The 22,289-nt window shown below is 41.1% G+C and overlaps 1 protein-coding gene across 1 annotated transcript in view; it reads right to left on the bottom strand.

The window, feature by feature from the left end:
* LOC106890385 (protocadherin-15-like) overlaps positions 1-21,082 on the bottom strand; it is a 123,357-nt gene extending 102,275 nt beyond the window's left edge. The window contains exon 1 of the mRNA XM_014946165.1: positions 20,972-21,082. Within this exon, the coding sequence (XP_014801651.1) occupies positions 20,972-21,062 (91 nt within the window). The 5' untranslated portion in view covers positions 21,063-21,082. The remainder of the gene's footprint in view (positions 1-20,971) is intronic.
* Between the last annotated feature and the right edge of the window lie 1,207 nt (positions 21,083-22,289).

Here is a 22,289-nt window from a genome sequence, read left to right as displayed (position 1 = left end):
ACCCACCCCCACCCATCCCAAACATCAGCAACATCCACATATTATTAAACAAAAAAGAGTCAGGTTGTCAAGAGTCTTTTGGTGGTAGAACCACCACCACCACCAAAGCCACTCTGCTCTGCTCCACCAAAGTCCCCTCTCCTGTGCTGAGCACTAGGTACTTTCAACATTTAAGTAGTTCAAGAAAATTCCACTCAGTACCAGATGTGCCAGATCTCCAGCAGGTAACCCCCCCCCACCTCCACCGAAAGTGGGCTGCACTAATTAACCCACCAGTTCCAGCATTGTTTATGTTTCAGGTAATTAATTCGCGATTTTGTGAACATTTACATATCGTGCCTATAAATATCTTTCTTGTGATACCTCTAATGAAGTCAATGTTGATCAACATCTTCCTGTAATTTAATCAAGACATCAAGCAGCAGTGACAGAAGGTGAGGAAGTCACTTTGCTGCTCGGTAAAGCCATGCCCCACTGTGTCCTTCGCAGAAATGAAGGGAACCAGACAACTCCTTGCCTTCAAAGACTCCTGACTCCTTCAGCTCCTTGAGTGCTCATCTCAAACGCTGCTAAAATTTGAAAAAGACCTCCACAACTGCATCTTAATTACAACAACACAGTACAAATCTTCTCCCTCTTCTCTATGGCAAATGCAACCCTGCTCTGGGAGGACAATTTAGCCCGTCCTACGGCCACGGGACTCCATTGGACTACCTAGAACCCACCGGAGTATCCCCCCTACTCCCTCCCTGCAGAAACAACCATCTGCATGACTGAGGACTGACCTGGAGGTCTTCACATTTAAAATACGGACCCTGATAATATGTCTTTAAATAAATCATGATTTAATTACCATTGAACAATGTCTTGAAGTAAGACAGACACCGTGCTTTGGTTTTAAAAGCAGAGAGGTATAGATATTTCAAGTCGAAGACATTGTATCCAATGTTAGCAACCAAAAAAGCCATTAAGAGGGCCCAAATCTGTTCTTAAACGTATTTCCAAGTACACATGAGGTAGCAGAATCCAGGAAACAGCACGTAATGAACTTACTACTTACAATCAAGTCCCTGTGACTGCATAAAGGTAACTTGTTTTGCACAGAGGATGTTGATGCCTATTCACAGATGTAAAACTTAATTAGGCAAGGATGTGGAAAATGCTGCCCCCATAGCCTGGGTGGAAAGGTACAGAGGTGTGAGCTGAAAGCAGGCTCCAATGTCGCAGGCAGAAGGTCCTTTCCCAAAAAAAGGTTAAGGCATCTGAGATATTGTGCAGCTCTTAGACGCCACCTGACTGAGCCACATTCATTTGCATGTTCCTCATCCATGAAAAATGCAAAGTAATAAGACTTCACAGAAAGTGTCATCCTTTGAAGTATCTGTTTAATAAATTATGGTCCAATGGATTCAATAATTGAAGTCTGAACTGCTTTCTGCCCATCAGAGATCCAGCCTGTGTCCAAACAGCCTGAACATGAGTTAATTATAAAAGCTATAAGGACTTTAATGTTGAATAGCTACAAAGAGTTATTTGTTTTCCTTCTGGCTAGATGCACACTTTTGATACCTATTTTGTTGAGGCAAAGATTATACAATCTTAATTTTATAATTAATATTCTTCCTATCCACAATGGTTCCTGTTCTTACACAAGCTGTACTTTGTCTTTCTGGTCCCACAGTTTATTATTTACATAGGGTAGTGAAGACATGAGGAGAAGTAACAGGGTGGCAACTACGGAAGGGACTGAGCATGGTTGGGTAGGAAATAGGGCTCACCCCCAAAAAAAAGTGACAAGACAACTCTTAAGTAGTTCAAGAAAATTCCACTCAGTACCAGATGTGCCAGATCTCCAGCAGGTAACCCCCCCCCACCTCCACCGAAAGTGGGCTGCACTAATTAACCCACCAGTTCCAGCATTGTTTATGTTTCAGGTAATTAATTCGCGATTTTGTGAACATTTACATATCGTGCCTATAAATATCTTTCTTGTGATACCTCTAATGAAGTCAATGTTGATCAACATCTTCCTGTAATTTAATCAAGACATCAAGCAGCAGTGACAGAAGGTGAGGAAGTCACTTTGCTGCTCGGTAAAGCCATGCCCCACTGTGTCCTTCGCAGAAATGAAGGGAACCAGACAACTCCTTGCCTTCAAAGACTCCTGACTCCTCCAGCTCCTTGAGCGCTCATCTCAAACGCTGCTAAAATTTGAAAAAGACCTCCACAACTGCATCTTAATTACAACAACACAGTACAAATCTTCTCCCTCTTCTCTATGGCAAATGCAACCCTGCTCTGGGAGGACAATTTAGCCCGTCCTACGGCCACGGGACTCCATTGGACTACCTAGAACCCACCGGAGTATCCCCCCTACTCCCTCCCTGCAGAAACAACCATCTGCACGACTGAGGACTGACCTGGAGGTCTTCACATTTAAAATACGGACCCTGATAATATGTCTTTAAATAAATCATGATTTAATTACCATTGAACAATGTCTTGAAGTAAGACAGACACCGTGCTTTGGTTTTAAAAGCAGAGAGGTATAGATATTTCAAGTCGAAGACATTGTATCCAATGTTAGCAACCAAAAAAGCCATTAAGAGGGCCCAAATCTGTTCTTAAACGTATTTCCAAGTACACATGAGGTAGCAGAATCCAGGAAACAGCACGTAATGAACTTACTACTTACAATCAAGTCCCTGTGACTGCATAAAGGTAACTTGTTTTGCACAGAGGATGTTGATGCCTATTCACAGATGTAAAACTTAATTAGGCAAGGATGTGGAAAATGCTGCCCCCATAGCCTGGGTGGAAAGGTACAGAGGTGTGAGCTGAAAGCAGGCTCCAATGTCGCAGGCAGAAGGTCCTTTCCCAAAAAAAGGTTAAGGCATCTGAGATATTGTGCAGCTCTTAGACGCCACCTGACTGAGCCACATTCATTTGCATGTTCCTCATCCATGAAAAATGCAAAGTAATAAGACTTCACAGAAAGTGTCATCCTTTGAAGTATCTGTTTAATAAATTATGGTCCAATGGATTCAATAATTGAAGTCTGAACTGCTTTCTGCCCATCAGAGATCCAGCCTGTGTCCAAACAGCCTGAACATGAGTTAATTATAAAAGCTATAAGGACTTTAATGTTGAATAGCTACAAAGAGTTATTTGTTTTCCTTCTGGCTAGATGCACACTTTTGATACCTATTTTGTTGAGGCAAAGATTATACAATCTTAATTTTATAATTAATATTCTTCCTATCCACAATGGTTCCTGTTCTTACACAAGCTGTACTTTGTCTTTCTGGTCCCACAGTTTATTATTTACATAGGGTAGTGAAGACATGAGGAGAAGTAACAGGGTGGCAACTACGGAAGGGACTGAGCATGGTTGGGTAGGAAATAGGGCTCACCCCCAAAAAAAAGTGACAAGACAACTCGCCCAGCTGAAGTGCATCTACACAAATGCACACAGCATGGGCAACAAACAGGAGGAGCTGGAGGCCATTGTGAGGCAGGAAAGCTACGATGTAGTTGCCATCACGGAAACGTGGTGGGATGAATCGCACGACTGGAGTGCTGCAAGGGATGGGTACAAGCTCTTCAGAAGGGACAGGCAAGGAAGAAGAGGAGGAGGGGTGGCCCTGTATGTTAGGGAGGATTATGAATGTCTAGAACTTATTGAGGGCAATGGTAGAGCTGAGTGCCTATGGGTAAGAATCAGGGGGAGGGCCAGTCAGGCCTACATTGTGGTGGGAGTCTGTTACAGACCACCCAACCAGGATGTAGAGGTAGATGAAATGTTCTACAAGCAGCTGGCAGAGGTCTCAAGATCACTTGCCCTTGTCCTGGTGGGAGACTTCAACCTCCCAGATACCAGCTGGGAACACAGTACAGCTGAGAGGAACAGTCTAGAAGGTTCCTGGAGTGTGTCAGGGATAACCTCCTGACACAGCTGGTGAGGGAGCCAACTAGGGAAGGAGCATTGCTGGATCTGGTGTTTGTAAATAGAGAAGGACTTGTGGGGGATGTGACAGTTGGAGGCCGTCTGGGCCAAAGTGAACACAAGATGATAAAGTTTTTGATTCTCAGGGAGGCGAGAAAGGGAACCAGCAGGACTGCCATCATGGACTTCTGGAGGGAAGAGTTTGGTCTTTTCAAGAGTCTGCTTGACAGAGTCCCTTGGGAGGCAGCCCTGAAGGGAAAAGGAGTCCAGGAAGGCTGGGTGTTTTTCAAGGAGGAAGTCTGAAAAGCTCAGGCACAGGCCGTCCCTCTGCGCAGTAAAGCAGCCGTCGAGGGGAAAGACCGGCCTGAACAAAGAGAGAGGGTCACAGCTCAGGGAAAAAAGGAGAGTTTAAGGCCTTTGGGGAAAAGGGGCAGGCCACTCAGGAAGATTATAAAGGTGTAGCAAAGTTATGTAGGGAAAAGATTAGAAAGGTCAAAGCCCAGCTTGAACTGAACCTGGCCTTGGATGTTAAAAACAACAAAAATAATTTCTATAAATATATCAGTAGCAAGAGGAGGACTCGGGACAGCCTCCATCCACTGTTGGATATGGGAGGCAATTTTGGGCCCCTTCCCACAAAAGAGACGTTGAGGAGCTGGAGCGGGTCCAGCGAAGGGCAACGGAGCTGGTGAGGGGTCTGGAGAACAAGTCTCCTGAGGAGAGGCTGAGGGAGCTGGGGGTGTTCAGCCTGGAGAAGAGGAGGCTGAGGGGAGACCTTCTCATGGTCTATAACTACCTGAAGGGAGGGTGTAGAGAGGTGGCGGTTGGTCTCATCTCCCAAGTCGCAGGAGATAGGACAAGGGGAAATGGCCTCGAGTTGTGCCAGGGGAGCTTTAGATTGAATATTAGGAAAAATTTCTTCACGGAAACGGTTATGAAGCATTGGAATGGGCTGCCCAGGGAAGTGGTTGAGGCACCATCCCTGGAGGTGTTCAAAAGACAGGTTGACATGGTCCTCAGGAATATTAGTGATTTTTATTTCTTATTTATTTTTTTGTCAGAGTTAGGTTGATGGCTGGACTAGATTGCCTTTAAGGTCCCTTCCAACCTAGACAATTCTATGATTCTATACATGTTCAGGCAAATTCACAAAACATCTCTCAGTTCTAAACACAATTTCCCTGAAAAAACACAGGGCCACGGGGGAGTACAAACCTTACGTGCAAAGTTAGTACTTTCTTCAGTATTTCTTCAAAACGTATTTTAGGAAAGACCTTTTGGTGAAAAGCACAAAGGTATAATTGAAGCCTCTTTTTTGAAGTTTCTATTCAGTAAGTGAACTGCAATGGGAGATGAAAGACCAGGTCTGCAGCATCTTCTGCTACTCCTGATAGATTTTCTGTAATTATACTTGTGCTTTCATATTATTATGTGTAATTATATGGAGAACTTGAGCCCTATTAACTCAAAACGGATCGGGTAAATGCAAAATAGTTCCAACTTTTATTTGTCTTTGAACAAATTTAAGATTTCTTTTAGTAAATTTAAGGTTTTTAGGTATGTCCCCTGTAAAACAGCTCTGTGAGTGCAGAAGTATGGGATGAGACAAAGGACTGTTTGACTTGGCACCTTCCAGCAGACAGTGGTAGCTAGTGTCCGTCTGGAGAAGATTCCCAAAACATGTCAAAAACCCCCAAAACAAGGTGTGAAAGCAAAGCAAAGCAGCTGATGCTGGTGTATTTAGAGCTCTCCAAGCTCTAAATGCTATAAGATTTATTCCAGAAACTTATACACTTTAGACAGGATGATTTTTTTTGTTTTGTTTTTTATTTTTTTAAATAACACCAGTGAAAATGAAATCCAAGTGTGGTACATCTGCTGTCTGAAACCTTTACCATCAAACAACAGATAAACTGCAAGAACAGAGTCTATACATTTCTTGCTACATTGGAAAAGACATTTCATATCCCTTGCAATACGACTCCGCACCCTCAAAGTATTTACAGCTCAATTCTTACCCCCTTAGAAAACAATTACAGGAATAAACACCTTATAGGACGTAACTGATTACCATCGAAATATCTGTCTATCACTAATCTCTGGGAGTGCTGAAGACAGGGAAAAAATACCTTCTCCTAAAACAGACACGATGGTGGTACCTTTGTGCTCTCCAAGATACCAAATAGCAAATAAATATCATAAAACCAGTTAACAAATCTACTGCTCCTGGTGCTAATGAGCACAGCTAAATTAACATGAAATATAACTTCAGCATCTTATTGCAAATTTCAAAAAAATAAATAGGATATTTGATGGCAGAAATTAAGATTGCTCATCTGTCCTTGTACAGCTACGGGTCTCTGCAGCGTTTATGCTTCTATAAAAACAACATTAGTGCCAAAGGACTATCAGCTTCTGCCCCCAGTGATCTCTCTCTCCCCTCCAAATGCACATGTACACACAAACATTTCTCAAAACAGCATCTGATCAGAAAAGACAAGTATCAGTGGGGGGACTTGTTTGGTCAGTCCCATCCAAGTGCACAGTCATGGAAGTTTTAGACCAGCAAGGATGTTTTTTCTTAAACTCACAAATAGGTAACAATAATTTGGACTCAGAGGCTACAGGGGGGCCATCAGCAGGAGGACAGAAGTGATGCCTCCAAGCTGGCTCAGTTCCATTTCTATAGCTGGGAATACAAGGAATCTTTCAAATTCTCCCTGTAAGGTTTCCAACTGCGAGATAGCACTGAAAATAATCCTTTAGGTGATTGCAGAGATATTTCTGTAGATTTAACAGGCATTCTTAGCATTCAGTAGTGCCAAAGACTGTTCCCCTCCTAGTCCCACTCAACCCTAGTTTTTTTTTTATTTTGTTTAGCCATCAGGCACTGACAAAGCAGCACACCTGACACAGAAGTACTCAGCTTCCACTCCATATCCAGGCTGACTGTAATGGAGAGGTTGATTAATTCTGTATTAGCCAGATGCACAATTGAAAATAAATCCCAAGCCATTGATTACACTGGAAGAACAAGCAGATAAGGCATTTTCTTTTCATACCTCTCGTACTTAATTATACAAAGGTTCTGCCCACAAGGACCACAAAGAAAACAATTTAGCACGGTTATGGGACTTTTAAATTATTATTTTCTATGTATGGTTGTTTATGTTCCTTAAGTATAAAATTAATACTATTTTATTTGTGTAAGATTCTGGTTCATTACAGGTTTATTTCTGGATAATTAAGGAAACAGTCATTTATCTGAATTCACTCACTGAGTTTATCTTTCTTTGTCAGTATGTTCGTAAGTATTTTAATTATCAGAAAACAACAGGTTCACTGATTATATGAAGACCATGCCCGTAAATGTCTGGCTTTATCTGCCGTTTGTATACTGAGCAATTCAAAGACATCGAAAATACAGTACTCTCAATCACATTTCTTTGAGCACCCAGAACATTATTAGTCGAGCAGAGACTTTCATCACCTGTTAATCACTACCTCCTTAGCAGAATAAAAAGACTAAGGCTTGAAGACAAAACAAAACAAAACTGTTAAGCCTGAACATTATTAGTCGAGCAGAGACTTTCATCACCTGTTAATCACTACCTCCTTAGCAGAATAAAAAGACTAAGGCTTGAAGACAAAACAAAACAAAACAAAACTGTTAAGCCCACATTATTAGTCGAGCAGAGACTTTCATCACCTGTTAATCACTACCTCCTTAGCAGAATAAAAAGACTAAGGCTTGAAGACAAAACAAAACAAAACTGTTAAGCCTCTGGAGCTGTAAAACCACTAGCCCGTGACACTATACCCATCGGTGTTATTAACTAAACAGATAAAATTGTAGATATAAGGAAAAATTGACTTGAGCAGCATCCCAGAGGTAAGCTTCTGTGTCTCCCTGATTAGCTTCATTCAATTATGTCTTCTTAATTGCTCATGTGTTGAAGCTCGTTAAATGAAAAATAATATTGCTTCCTGCAGGTTGTGCACTTGAGATTTGAAAAATGGACACCGCTGGTGTACCTTTGAGATACCACCACAGAGATTTCAAAGAGCATTTACAGCCAATCAACAGCAAAGCAGATTGCTGGGGTTTTTTTGTGGCTGCAGGATCCTCAGTCTCACTGTTAGCTTGGTGAGAGTGTATTTCTTATTTTCTTCTAAAATACCGCTAAATTTTCATTTTAAAATCATTTTGCCCCCACCACCAAAAAAACCCAAAAAACCAAACAATAAACCAAAAACCAAGCCCAAATTTTTACAGTTAAGGTCAACACAATAGCTCATAATTTTGTTAAAAAAAGCACCAGAAAACAACACAGATCTAGGGGCTTGCCTTTAGCTTCATAGTGTAAACCTTTAACTAATGCAGCCCACAAAGATTAAATGCCACAATTTCATAGACAGACACTGAACAAGTAATGAAGGTGTGGGGGGTTTTGTGAGGTGGGGGTTTTTTGGCTTTGGTTGTTTTTTTTCCCCTACAGAAAACATACAAATAATTCCAAGTTGATGCTCTTAACCCCATCTCCACCAAATGAAAGCATCTTCTCCACACACTGCATTCATTATGCTTAGCAAGAACTGCAGATGTGTCATTTAATTGAGCGGGAATAGATTTCCTATCAGGACAAACATACTTTGTGAGCATCTCATAAGAAATGTATCTTAGAGAATGTGAAAAAGAAACTATAAGCAAAATCTCTATCAATAAAGACTGAAATAACATCTTTGACTGATCAATGTCTCCTACTGAAATGAATTTAAGGCCATAAAGATTTGCTCCAATTGCCTATGTTACACAATATCAGATATGTGCCATGTTTAACTAAAAATAATGTATATTTTTTTCTCCCCCGCAACCCAAACCCAACCAGTGCTGGGTCAGTGGAACAGACAGGTTACAAAAGGTGCCTAACATTTGCCGGTTTGAAGTTGCAAAGCCTTGAAAAGTGTCCAGATTTTTTCAATTAATTTTGCAATAGGAAGCAGCCAAGGAAAACTTGGAAGGAAAAAAAAAAAACAAACCACTGAAGAAAGGGAAACAGAGCTGAAATTTCTGGCTTCTGGCTTGTGTATCTGAAACTTTGCATACTCATTAAATGGTCTATACCAATGGCTCAAAAAGACCTTCAGCACCTTTTACTACAATATTCAAGATGAACTTTGGAAAAAATCATAACCTAAGCTTGAAGATACTGGTTTTTATCTTTATACATCTAAAAATCGAGATAAAACACCAGATAACATGGAATTAAAGTTAATAATAGTGGTACAAATCTTGCTTTAAATTCTAAAGTAGCTATCCTAACCAGTATCAGCTGCAGAAAACTACTCCCCCATCTTCTGATGAGCAGGACTCCTTTCATTTTCCAGGGTTTCATTTCTCTGCAGTGACTCCTGAGTGCCAGCACACTGAAAGCACGAATCACACATCATACGGGTCATCCAGCTTCCAGGGTTTCATTTCTCTGCAGTGACTCCTGAGTGCCAGCACACTGAAAGCATGAATCACACATCCAGCCCAACTCCCCTGCCAAAGCAGGGTTGCCCAGAGCACATCACTCAGGAGCATCCAGGTGGGGCGTGAAGTTCTCCAGAGAAGGGGACTCCACACCCTCCCTGGGCAGCCTGTCCCAGGGCTCTGCCACCCTCACCCCAAAGAAGTTCTTCCTCAGATTGGAGTGGAACTTCCCATGGTCCAGCTTGTGCCCGTTGCCCCTCGTCCTGTCACTGGGAACCACCGAGAAGAGTCCGGCTCCATCCTCCTTCAACCCACCCTTTAGATCCTTGTCAGCATTGATAAGGTCTCCCCTCAGCCTTCTCTTCTCCAGGATAAAGAGCCCCAGCTCTCTCAGCCTTTCCTCATCAGGGAGATGCTCCAATCCCTCCATCATCTTTATTGCCCCAGGCTGGACTCTCTCCAGCAGTTCCCTGTCCCTCTTGAACTGGGGAGCCCAGAACTGGATGCAGGATTCCAGTTGTGGCCTCCCCAGTGCAGAGCTGCTGATGCTGTGTGAGCAGGCCAATATTTGGGGCTGACCAGTTTGCACTCAGGTGTCCTGTTGACCATCACTGATATTGCCAAACAAACAGAGAAACAATTTAAGGAAATTTTTGGAAGGTGTAACTGTCAGTTCATCTAAAACCAGCCATTAATTATTGTAAGGATTACAATAATTAATGATCACATTAAATATTGTAAGGATTCACGTGGCAGAATCCCAATTGTGTTATGGGGGGAAAAGAAGTCTGATGAGTCATGAATTATTTGCATAGATGAGTAAAACCTATTGCTTCTGTGAAAGAAGATGGGAGAGAAGAATATAATCCAGAGCTGCTGATGCTGTGTGAGCAGGCCAACATCACCAGTGAGATTTATTTGGGGCTGACCAGTTTGCACTCAGGTGTCCTGTTGACCATCACTGATATTGCCAAACAAACAGAGAAACAATTTAAGGAAATTTTTGGAAGGTGTAACTGTCAGTTCATCTAAAACCAGCCATTAATTATTGTAAGGATTACAATAATTAATGATCACATTAAATATTGTAAGGATTCACGTGGCAGAATCCCAATTGTGTTATGGGGGGAAAAGAAGTCTGATGAGTCATGAATTATTTGCATAGATGAGTAAAACCTATTGCTTCTGTGAAAGAAGATGGGAGAGAAGAATATAATCACCATAAACTCATAACAATAGAACAATATCATACATCAACTGCTCTGTTATTCGATATCATTACCAGGTATATTATGTGGAAGAAAAATAGTACACTGTTTTCCTTAAAAGTTTTTTTCTGAAATATTTCAAAACTTACTGTGGTATTTTTGTGAGTAATTACTTTTTGTGCTGTAGTATCCATTTGCCAAAAAGAAAAAAAAGCCAAAAGGAAACACAACCACCCAGCATCAGCCAACTAGTCTCAAAGAAACAGCAAAACTACCATCTCTGGCAACATCAGTACAACACTAGGCATCGATAAACGCCTTAATTTAAGCCTGGACCATCTGGAGGTTCAGAGGAAACTTTTAACGACGGAGGCCCCTAGCTCTTACAACTGCACGTTCCTCTTTAGGACCCAACAATTAAGTCTGTTTAAACAACCCTGTTTAGAAATAAACAGTGCGATTAGTCTCAGGCAAGATTTGAACAGCAGGTCAAATAGTTAACTCCTGTCCCATTAGATATCCTTAAAGTCCAGGAGTTAAGAGAATTTTAGGTAGCTGCTCAAACCAATGATGTTCCCAAACATGATGATACTAATAACAGAAACCCCTTCTTGTCAGTATAATTGAGTAAATACAAACAGCTCATTCTAGTAAATGAAGAGGAAAAATCATTATTTTGGCAATAACTTGTTCTTCTCAGAACAGTACCACAGAGCAGGGAGCTATTTTCAGGGAAAAATAAATCAAATATTTAACAACACATCAATATTGCGGGCAAAATAATCAGTAGCTTAAAAAATCAGTGCCTAAGACTATAATACGATGCTACAGGATCAAGCAAAGCAAACGGTGTAAGCAAGCCATTTACTGCTCTGTTTACTCTATTTACTGCAGGAATGTGTTTAAAAATGCCTGACAGTTTGCAACACCTTGAACAGAAACCCCATTCAGATGTTCCTCAAATGAAAAGCAATAATGTTTATCACTATGGAATTCAAAAAAAGAAAACTGAAATAGTATTGTAGGTAAACACGATCAAAATCATACCACAATCCCCACTCCTCCGTGAAAGTCCTCTTCTGTGGACTAGGTCTGTTTATTCTTCATTGCCAGAAAAATCCCATTTATCTATATATCCCATTTAAGATGACAACTTCTCTCCCTCGTTTCCTTTTTCACCTCCTCAGCCCTTCACTTTGCCATCAGGCTTAACCAGGTACATCACAATAATTTGACAGTATTTAAATATTTGACTTCAGCTCATTGTAGCCTGCATATATGAACTATTCATCTTCACACCAATTTAAAGCTTGCCATATCTCAATACACTGTCTAATACACACTGCAGTAATGGACAGATATATTATTATTTTTTTTAATCTATCTATTGCTAACTTCTGCTTATCCAGGAATTTTCCTTTCTCCATGTAAAAATAAATAACTAAATTCTTATCTTTTATCAGTGATTCCCTAGAAAAGATGAGGGAGAGGGTATTTGCCTGGGGGGAAATTCAGTGAGTATGTCATTGCATAAGGGCAAAAGTCTTCAAGACAAAAATCTTTCCCAGTCCATTCAATTTTCTCTATTTAAGTTCACATTAAATATTAAAATCCTAATCTTACCTGTTGCAAAAGTCAAGGGCATTAATTCAGCTGCCACTACAGGCAAAGAGTTACAAACTGCAGTTACTTCAAGAACTACAGCAATATTTGTAGAAAAGCGGGGAGGGTGTTTAGTTTGGGGTTTTTAGGTGGTTGCTTTTGGTTTTAAGTTTGAAGCCCCAGACATGTCCTCGCCACAGGCATTCCATACACATCCCCAGCAATCGCCTGTGTTTACATGAGTTTTAGTCAAGAAAAATTCGTGTCTGTATTTAATGATAGACAACAGCTGAAGAGTAATGATCCCTTAATCTGAAAATGATTGCTGTAAAATGAATGCATTAAGCTGAGCTGAGAGGGCTCATCCTTTCCAGTTGTTGGACTATGCTCCCACCACACACCCTACAGCAGAGACCTCTCTCTGGGGCACGAGCTCAGACCCTGCAGAAGTTCAGACCTTTAGAAGCGCTGAAAACCCCAGACCCAGATTTTAAAACCTTCCTGAGCAGGAGTCCATACTTACCAAATAAACAACAACAAAGCAAGTCAAGATCTCCTCCGAAAAAAAAGATTTCACGCTTCTTTTTTTCACAACTTAGTTACAGTGCTACTGATCTTTTTCTATACTAATTACTTAAAACTTCATATTTATTGCTATTGTAATTGAAGGAGTTCTTGCAATACCCCACCGTTCAGTCATGTCTTGGCCATGCAATAGAACAGAAAACTCATGCTTGTCATCGATGCACTTTAAGAATGCCAGTCCTGGTATATAAATTAATTGAACTGAAGAAAAACCGGGCATTTGAAGTGATTCCAAACCAATTCCTGCTATGTCAGTGCACTGTGTCTTGCAGTGAAAAGGAATTAGTGTCAATGGAAGTGGTACGTTTATTCTGTGAAATCTGGACGTGAGATGGAGATCACAAGCAGATAAAGTCCTCTAGAAAACCTTACTTCCTTACTCTAATTCTGCATCAAAACACTGACTAAATCATTGAATAAAGTTACAAATATACATCTCCCCGCTCAAGACTCTTTCCAACATTACCAGCAAAGCACAAAAGCGATGAACCAGTACAGGGATTAGCTCTGCTCAACACACACGCTCTCTGGCTACAAACTGAAGTATGAACACACAGACACAACTGTTGCTGATTTTTAGGAGCTCCGAGCAGTGCCACTGGAGTTACAGTTCACTCTGTGAAAGCCCCAATCATAGAATCATAGAATCATTGAGGTTGGAAAAGACCCTTGGGATCATCGAGTCCAACCATCTCCCCTACTCTACAAAGTCCTCCCCTACACCATGTCCCTCAGCACTGCATCTAAACGGCCCTTAAACACATCCAGGGACGGTGACTCCACCCCCTCCCTGGGCAGCCTGTTCCAATGCCCGACCACTCTTTCTGTGAAAAATTCCTTCCTAATGTTCAATCTAAACCTCCCCTGTTGGAGCTTGAAGCCGTTCCCTCTCGTTCTGTCACTAATTACCTGTGAGAAGAGACCAGCCCCAACCTCTCTACAGTGTCCTTTCAAGCAGTTGTAGAGAGTGATGAGGTCTCCCCTCAGCCTCCTCTTCCTCATACTAAACTAAGTCCAAGCCCCTCTTACAGAGGGAACACAAGCTGTGCCAGCACACTTTCACAAGGGTTTCTGCTATCCCTGCACCAGACATGAATTTCACCTGAAGAAAGGGCACCCGTTCCTTGGAGGAGAAGCACCAGCTCAGCATTCACAGGTCCCCACACCGGGGGATGCTTGCAGCCATATAATCCAGGTAATCCAACACACATCATCTCCTGTGCCAAAGAATAAACACTGAGCAGAAAGAACGCGGTAGGGCAGTGCTTAGAAAGAAGCTGGTTCCTAGCCAGATCCCAGAGTCTGGTTGTTCCAAGGCTGTTGAGATCTGAGATTTATTGCTTCCCAATACTCATCTGTCCCAGCAGCATCACAGGGAGCACACAGGGCACTTGGTCACTTCTGCCAGGAGACGGAGGGCTAAAACGTGCACATTAACCAAGATGAACTTGGTTTCTGATGCCCATATTTCATGAATTTCACTTGCCTCTGGCCAAAGGAAGATAGACTTTTCTGCTGACTCAAAGCATTGCCGGCGGCACTTCAAGATGTCCCATCAGTTACTCTTTGAAGAACAAAACCCTTGCAGAGGAACTAATGGCTGCACTGCCATCCAGAGTCATCAAGGACAGCTCTTTCCAGAGCTCCCAACCAAGAGCAGCAAGTTTCCATAAACCAAACAAATTACTTGTGCTGTGAAGAGGAGAAGCTTTCCTGGGCAGCCCTTAGGCAAGCACCTGTTCCCTTCTTTCACTGGATACACGCAGCGTAGGGTTCAGGGAATGAAAAATGAGCTACAAATATTCAAATACGCATTTTCCTGAGTTAATTTCTTGCCCAACAGTAATACATCAAGATCTGAAACTATTTCATTTTTAAAGTGCTCTTTTAAAGTGATTTGTAAGGCCCTTTAGTTATTCAATTTTTTTGTAGCATAAGACTCTGTTCAACGGAATAAAAGATAGTAGCTAATAGAGGTTACTGTAAGGCACTAATAGTGACTAATGCAGCAGAAAAACAGCTGAAGGAGATGAAGTCTGAACAATACTGCTGGCAAAAGTGAATTGCAAAGTTATGTCTTCCACAGGAAAACCCTTATTTAAAAAGCAACCTCCCACCCTGAGTAAAGACAAAGGCAATTTAAACGGCTATTCCTTACATCCTGATTAAAAAAAAAAAAAAAAAAAAAAGAAATCTGCTTAACCCTTATGAAGTGTAATAAATATTTGAGTAAGTAATCATCCAAGGTTAAAAACAATAGGTGTTCAACATTCCACACAACTCTAATGCATACACCATGACGGGAGATGAAAAAAATAAACACAGAAATCCACAATCTTCAAGTTTTTTCCCCTCCCTCTACATGGTAAGTTAGACTGCAATGAAAACACCAGCACGTATTCCTTCAAGCTTCCCAAGCATGAAATCTTTGTCCTGCAAAGACACTTCTCCCAGCAAGTTCTATAATCTGAGAAAAGAACAAACTAGCAGGTTAGAATTAAACATAACCCATTTAGCTGTCAGTGACAGGCACGTATTCCACAGCGCAGAGGTCAATGGCACATCTCCTGTTCAAGACAAAAGGAAATGAGCAGCCTGAAACTAGAAGATAACATCACAGTGCTTCAGTGCCAAGTCCAAATTCACCCATACCTTTGAAAAAAAAAGTTAAAAAAAAAATTGAAATAGATCATTCCTACTTTGCCATATATTACACCCTAAGTACTGGTCCCAAACAAAACACATGTGGAATCCAGGCACTGACATTTTGGAAGGTTACATGACAGGGTGGTAGAACAAGTCCCCTGAGCAGGTGAGGTGCAGGGAGACTGGCGAGAGCCAGCGCCAAACTGTGCAGGGGAACACGTGGAGGCTTTGCAAGCCCAGCCTTTCCCCTCCTGCCCCTCAAGAACTCCCTAAAACACAACCCAAAGTTGCACCTGCATTACAAGAAAGCATAAGAACGAAGACAATTTCATCTCTGACTGTGTTAACTCAGAACTTTTGTCAGTATTCTTGTTTTACAGCTAAAGATCCTCAAGTGAAACATAAGGGACTGCTCAAACCTTTTATTCATTTGTGTACTGAAAAAAGGCAGAACACTCACACTAAAAGCAGTGCCAACAAATTACTGTTTTCAAAAAATCCTTCAAAGATGCCACTGTATCAAGCAGATCATCAAATTCACAATCCCATTAAACACTTCTGAAAGTCCTAGTAACGGAATCGTTGCAACATTTGTTGGTGGATCTCCATGTTTGCTTTTGGTTTTCTTTTGGTTTTAAACAGTCACCAGAATTAATTATGCTTTTCTCTCATCTTTTAAGAGTAACAAATAAATTACTGGTACCCCCAAGTTCGCAGCGGTATCCTTCAGGATGGGTATATACTAAGTCTAAATGCTCAAGACCTTTCATGTGGCATGAAAGTGCACACAGAGAGCTTTCTACTGACCAAAAGATTGCTGCTGAATTGGTTCTTCCAGTCACACACAGTGGAGTAAATTAAAAAAAAAAAAAAAAAAAAAAAAAGCAATGTCATCAGATCCTGGGTTTCCACCTTTCTCCTCACTGCTTCGTTTAACTTGAGATAGGGGAGAGAAGGCTTCTTTAAAAAAAGTAACAGATTTAGCTAGATGAAAAGAAGCCAAGCATATCAGAAAAAAAAAAAAAAAAAAAAAAAGAGCAATGTCATCAGATCCTGGGTTTCCACCTTTCTCCTCACTGCTTCGTTTAACTTGAGAGTTTGCCTCTGAATTCAACAGAATAGCACCGAAAAAATAAAAGAGATTTTAGCTGACCTAATTTAATGACTAATGTGGTAACTCTTTAACAAAAGAGTTGGGTTTTGAATATTTTTGGGGGGTTTCTTTTTAATACCAAGGGACTAGAGTGGATGTAAAGTATTTGCATTTCATAAATAGATTTTCCATAGTCCCCACAGGAAGTGATTAAGATGGAAAGGCTGGATTACTATGAAAATTGTAAATACCACCTGAAGAGAGATGGCTAAAAGCAGCTGACAAGGGGACATAGTTCAGACGGGTACTTTGTCACTGAAAGGTGATAGAGTTCTCTACAAACGAGTAGTAGCACAAGACTGAAATTTCAGCTGGCTGAAAACTTGGAACAAGAAATGCAGGACACAAATTTATCCGTGGCACAAAGAAACAAAACTTGAGCACAAATTTGACGTGGCTTTGGTACCACTGACCAAAATATGCTGTAAAAAAAAGAAATCCTTAAAGGCTTATCAGTTAGAGATTACAAAAAAAAGATGACAGAGGTGTATTATGTTACAGCACAACCACAAGCCAGTAGAGAAGGAAATACACTTTACTGAGCGCAGTAATTCCAACAGAGCACAGCTGGCATCATAAAGAACTGTCAGGATGTCACCTGGACACAAAATACACACCGTGTGCAAGAGGAATTCAGCTGAAAGAGGGTGACAGCAGGACCACCGAGATCAGGAGGGGAAGGAGAATCAGAATCTCCTGTGCAAGGGCAGCCTGCAGAAACATGTTGGTTTAGTTTAGCAGGGAAAAACCAAAAGGGGGAATTACTGCTCTCTAAATGTTCCTTCATCTGGGGAGCAGGAACACCAGCGACAGAAACATATTACCTGAAGTGAAATATTAGGCAGGTGCTATCAGCTCACCATGAATAAATTGTCTCATTTCTACAAGACAGTGGCATAGAGCCAAACGAACAAATGAGATGCTGGGGAAGCTTTCTAATAAGCACAGGAAGAAAGCAGCCTGTTTCCAAAGCAGTCCTTGATCAACTTTTTAAGACTGCTTTGTAACATCATTAATTGCTGCGGCTGGGGAAGATGTGATGACTCAGGAGGTCAAGCAAAAACATCTGAAATCGAAAAAGTATGAGCTAATGGCGAGAAAGGCAGGAAGAGGGGCACGCAACTAACCCAACGTGCACAGCTACAGCCACGCAAACAGAGCATCTGCGTGCTAGATACAAAAAGGAGCTTATAATTTCTGCTGTAATTGATTTTTCCTGTTTGTATTCATGATTGTTCTGCTGTTAAAATAACTACTGTTTTTAAATCGTAATTGCTAAAGGAATGCATCTGTTATAAACACCGAACAGATTATATATGTTAGAATACAGATTTTGTTACTGCAAATTAGAACTACTCTACCAGTCCCAGGCTCGCCAAAGTACCTCTCTGCAATGATCTAAGTACAGAACATTGTTTTCTATTTAGCTGCAAGAACTCAAAGTAATTGTTTTTATAAGCATTGTCTCATTAGCTGGTGGCATTTGTTGAGTAACCAGTACCCCACCCTGGCTTAAATTAATTTCCATATAATTTTTTCTCTACATAGTATTATGGAGTTTATGCAAAGTACCTTGAAGATATTAGAGGCACTTTTAGCTAAATTTACCCTTGCCTGAACATGGGGAAAAATAAAAAAATCAGTTCATGCTCAAGGTTTAGCATCAGGCTGCCACATATTTCTCAAGCAACAGCATTTCTGAACTTTTCCCCCCAGAAAAGTAACAATACTCTTGGCTGTACACACTGAATCTGTATTCACTGAAAAGCAAAGCTCCTCTGTTCAGACGATGTAAGAGAACATCATTGTTAAGGATATAAACAAGTTTGGGTTCTGTACTAAATGAAACTGCATGAGCCAGCACAAAAAAAAACCAACCCAGACAACAACCACCTCCACAAAAAACCCAGGAGTAGTATCATGACATGGCCACACTAGCAGGGAACCTTGTAAACTCTTCTGAAACACTGGTTTAGACAGAAAACATGACATTTCAAGAATCATAGAATGGTTAGAGTTGGAAGGGACCTTAAAGATCACAGAGTTCCAACCCCCTGCCCTGGGCAGGGACACCTCCCACCAGCCCAGGTTGCTCAAAGCCCCCTCCAACCTGGCCTCGAACACTAAGTTAACGCACTAAAGCAAAGTCTGTAAAACCCTGACACTGTCTGAATACTGTGTCCAAAGTTGTGGATGTTTGGAGAAGATATATTGCCAAGTCATCCACAGGATTTAGACCTGACTTTAAAATATCCTGTATTTTCAGGTCTTCTCCATTTCCTAGTGACACAAGTCTTCATAGAATTACTGCAAACGCTCAATATAAGAAGTAAATAAGAAGTCAAACTGGTGAAAAGCAATTTAGAAAACAAAAAGCTATTTAATTAGTGGAGTTTCTGCTGCCACTGCTATGTGTTGGTGATGCTCGCAGTATCTCCTGACACAGAAGTCAAGGAGTTGCACAGATTCTCTCCTACCACACGACCCCATCAGGCAAAACACAGGTTTATGTACAACAGCTCATTAACTACACGTCCGCAGCCTTCCTAAGGAAGGGATTCGCTGTACATCTGCAGTCACACCACCATTAACGAATGAGAGTCTACACAGAGCTCTGGCAAAGCACCTTTCCCTTCCTCAAATCACCTGTAACGAAAAGGTACACTCTGTGTACTTTCTGAGATAGCGACGTTAATTAATGTGGAAGTCTGGCATATAAGAAGTAGAAAGGGACAAAACCCGAAACCTGAGAAATCTGTTTTCCTATTTTGAAACATCAAGCTGTCTACCACTGCACCTCCTGGGTCATCTGCGCCGTGTGTTTTGCAAACTTCAGCATCCTTCACGTATAACTAGACATCAGCATTCAACTGAACTTCCTAACGTTATTTTTGATCAAAGATGTCTTTTTTTTTTTTTTGGATGAACGTTATGATGTTGCCTGCGCGAGTACAAACAAGATCACAGTAAGAAGCATCGCTTTATATTTTCAGCCTACCTCTTTTCACAACCCCAGAAGGAATACGGCCAAGTTGAGTTCCATCATCCTGCTTCCCTCCCCTCCCTCCCAATCCCCACTGCTCCCCAGCATCCACCTCCTGCCGTGCTGCTCAACACGCCGGGGGACAGCCCGCTGCCACCCAGCCTCCCCTCCCTCAAATCCAGCCTGGTGCTGCTCAGAGAGCGTTTGACAGCCATCGCATGCCCAACGTTGCAAAGCCTAATGGTCCCACTCCTCTGCTGTCCTCAATGATTAAAAAGCCAGCTAATTGTATCCAAGCATAGATCAAGTGTCTGAAATACGAGCAGCTCAAGCACATCACTTCAGCGTCAAGAATGACAGCTGTAATGACAGCGTATAAAAATGGATAAAATGAAATTAGCTTTTCTTGTATATTACAGACATCAAATACAATGGAGGGTTGAGCTGGGGGATGGAAGGGAATAAAAGGACATTTGGAGAACAACTAATAGAGCAAGAAAAATAAAATTTTTACTTGGCACCAAAAAACCTAGCAAAATTCAAGTAAGAGCAAGGACTTCTCATGAAAGCAAAACTACTGTACTTCGTAACTGCCAAAACAGAGTTTTCTAAAAGAAAATTCAGCTGCAAAAATAAGTCGTAAGTATTACATCTACTATTACAGCTTACCTACGTAGGTGTGTCTGTAATGAAGTTGCTTATTGTAAGCGGCATTCTCAAACTGTACTCAGTTTTTACTTATCCCCCTCGTTATTCTTAAGAGTATTTGAGAACAAGTCTGTCAAACTCAGCTCTTCAACTTTTATGAATTGTTCAAAAGAATAAATCATGATCAGTTATCTGAATCTGTAATTTTTTATTACTCTAGATAATTGTCAGAATGCATTTCTGGTATCTTTCAAAGTCAAAGATGCTGTGAGGATGAACGTGAGATACTGGTGCCATGTTTCAGGATTTCTGAAGTTTTTCTACTCTAGAAGACCCTCATTGTGGATCTTTGGTCAGATATGTACACAGTTCTCTCTCAAACTGACCATTACCAGCTGTAACTGACCATTTACAAATAAAGCAAGGTAAAGTTCCATGAATAGCAAGAAACAAATTTTAATGCAAGAGACCAATACTGAATAATCGTAACTCAAGATTTTATCTTGCCTGGTACATCAACAGCTTGTAAAATATTATCATCAGCAGAAGCTTAAAATCATGGAAAGTACCCAGATCTTTCTTTATTGCAATCTCCCTTTCCTACCAAGTATCGAACTACTTTTTCAAGTTATAATTCCAGGGACAAGGAGGATGGGGGAATAAACTGAAATTACAGACTCATCCTACTCCTCCCCCAGCTACGCCCCCACGGCAAAAGCCTTACCTTCATCATTCTGGGCCGAACCGCCTGCTAAGATGGTAGCAACTGCAGTTCCTAGAGCTAACCATCTCCAGACACAAAACCGCTGCAACATCTTCTGTCAAACTTCACTCAATGCAGATCTGAAAAAGAAAGATTTGATACGCGCGTGAGTCGAGCAACCTACACAAAGGTGAGCCATTACAAACTATTCCACAGGTCACTGTGGCACTACATATGGCACGTACAGTCTGTAAGTGTGCAATGCTGCTTCTGTTAAAACAAGCTAGATTAATCCCATTAGCATCAATTCATACATATGGACTCATTAATTTGATAACCATGTATGCAGAGGCCTCCAAGTAAAGAAAATGCAAGTTTCTTGCTTAAATCAGGTCTCATTTCCATAAAACAAAGTATTTATTTATTTTCCTGCCTTAGCCTTAAGCTTTAAAGCACTTTAAGTGACTGTATCAGAGAAATTCTGCTTATTAGAAGTAGTGTTCAGCTGCAAAAGTCAGCAGGGACCTGGTTTCAAGGACATCGTCCAGCAGAACCTCTCCCAGAAAGAACATGAGTGAACCCCATCGATAGCCTTCTTTAATGAAACAGACTGTTGGTTCATGCCCAGCAAAGGAGGAAAAACAAACAAAAAACCCCACATGCACCAAAAATGCCATGAGAATAAACTGGCCAAGACAGGTCTGGATGAAATCCAGAGCATATTTAGAGTGAGTAACATTAGAAAGTTATCTAAAGCTCTGTTTTATTGCTGCAATAAAAAGAATTAGCATATTTCTGTAGCACAGAATGGAATTACTGAAAAATATTCCTTCACATTTAAAAACATTGTGACAAACACAATGGACTTCCTAGCAACAGAAGCATGAAATGGAGAGAGACTTACAGCAGTGTAAAAACAAGCTATTGTATAAAAAGGGTTTAAGTGCTGTCAATTTCCCCAAGCAAAGCACTTGACTGGGATTTCATTGCCACTTTCTGTTTATAACTTTCTATCCTGGTTAGAAAACTGCTGCATTTCATTCCAAGTCAAACAAACAGACTATTAGCCCCACTTAACAGCCTCAGCATTAACACTATCTGATCCCCCATCAGCGAGACATTGTTTGAGATGTGCTAGCGTTTCCCTTCTGCAAACCCAGCTTCTAGAAAACCCAAACACATGGACAGCATCTACTTCACACAACTCACACAAAGAAAGTATCACTTCAAATGTCCTTTCAGATCCCTCTCGAGTTATACAGGAAGAGGTGGTAGTTGCATTAAGTATTGAGAAAGGTCTTGGCTTGTCCAAAGACCTGAATTTATTCCAAATGATGCC

This window comes from Calidris pugnax, unplaced genomic scaffold (genome assembly GCF_001431845.1).
Source record: "Calidris pugnax isolate Ruff unplaced genomic scaffold, ASM143184v1 scaffold136, whole genome shotgun sequence".
In the NCBI taxonomy this organism is placed as follows: domain Eukaryota; kingdom Metazoa; phylum Chordata; class Aves; order Charadriiformes; family Scolopacidae; genus Calidris; species Calidris pugnax.
The sequence above is the reverse complement of the archived record's forward strand: the minus strand, read 5'-3'. Positions and strand labels throughout refer to the sequence as shown.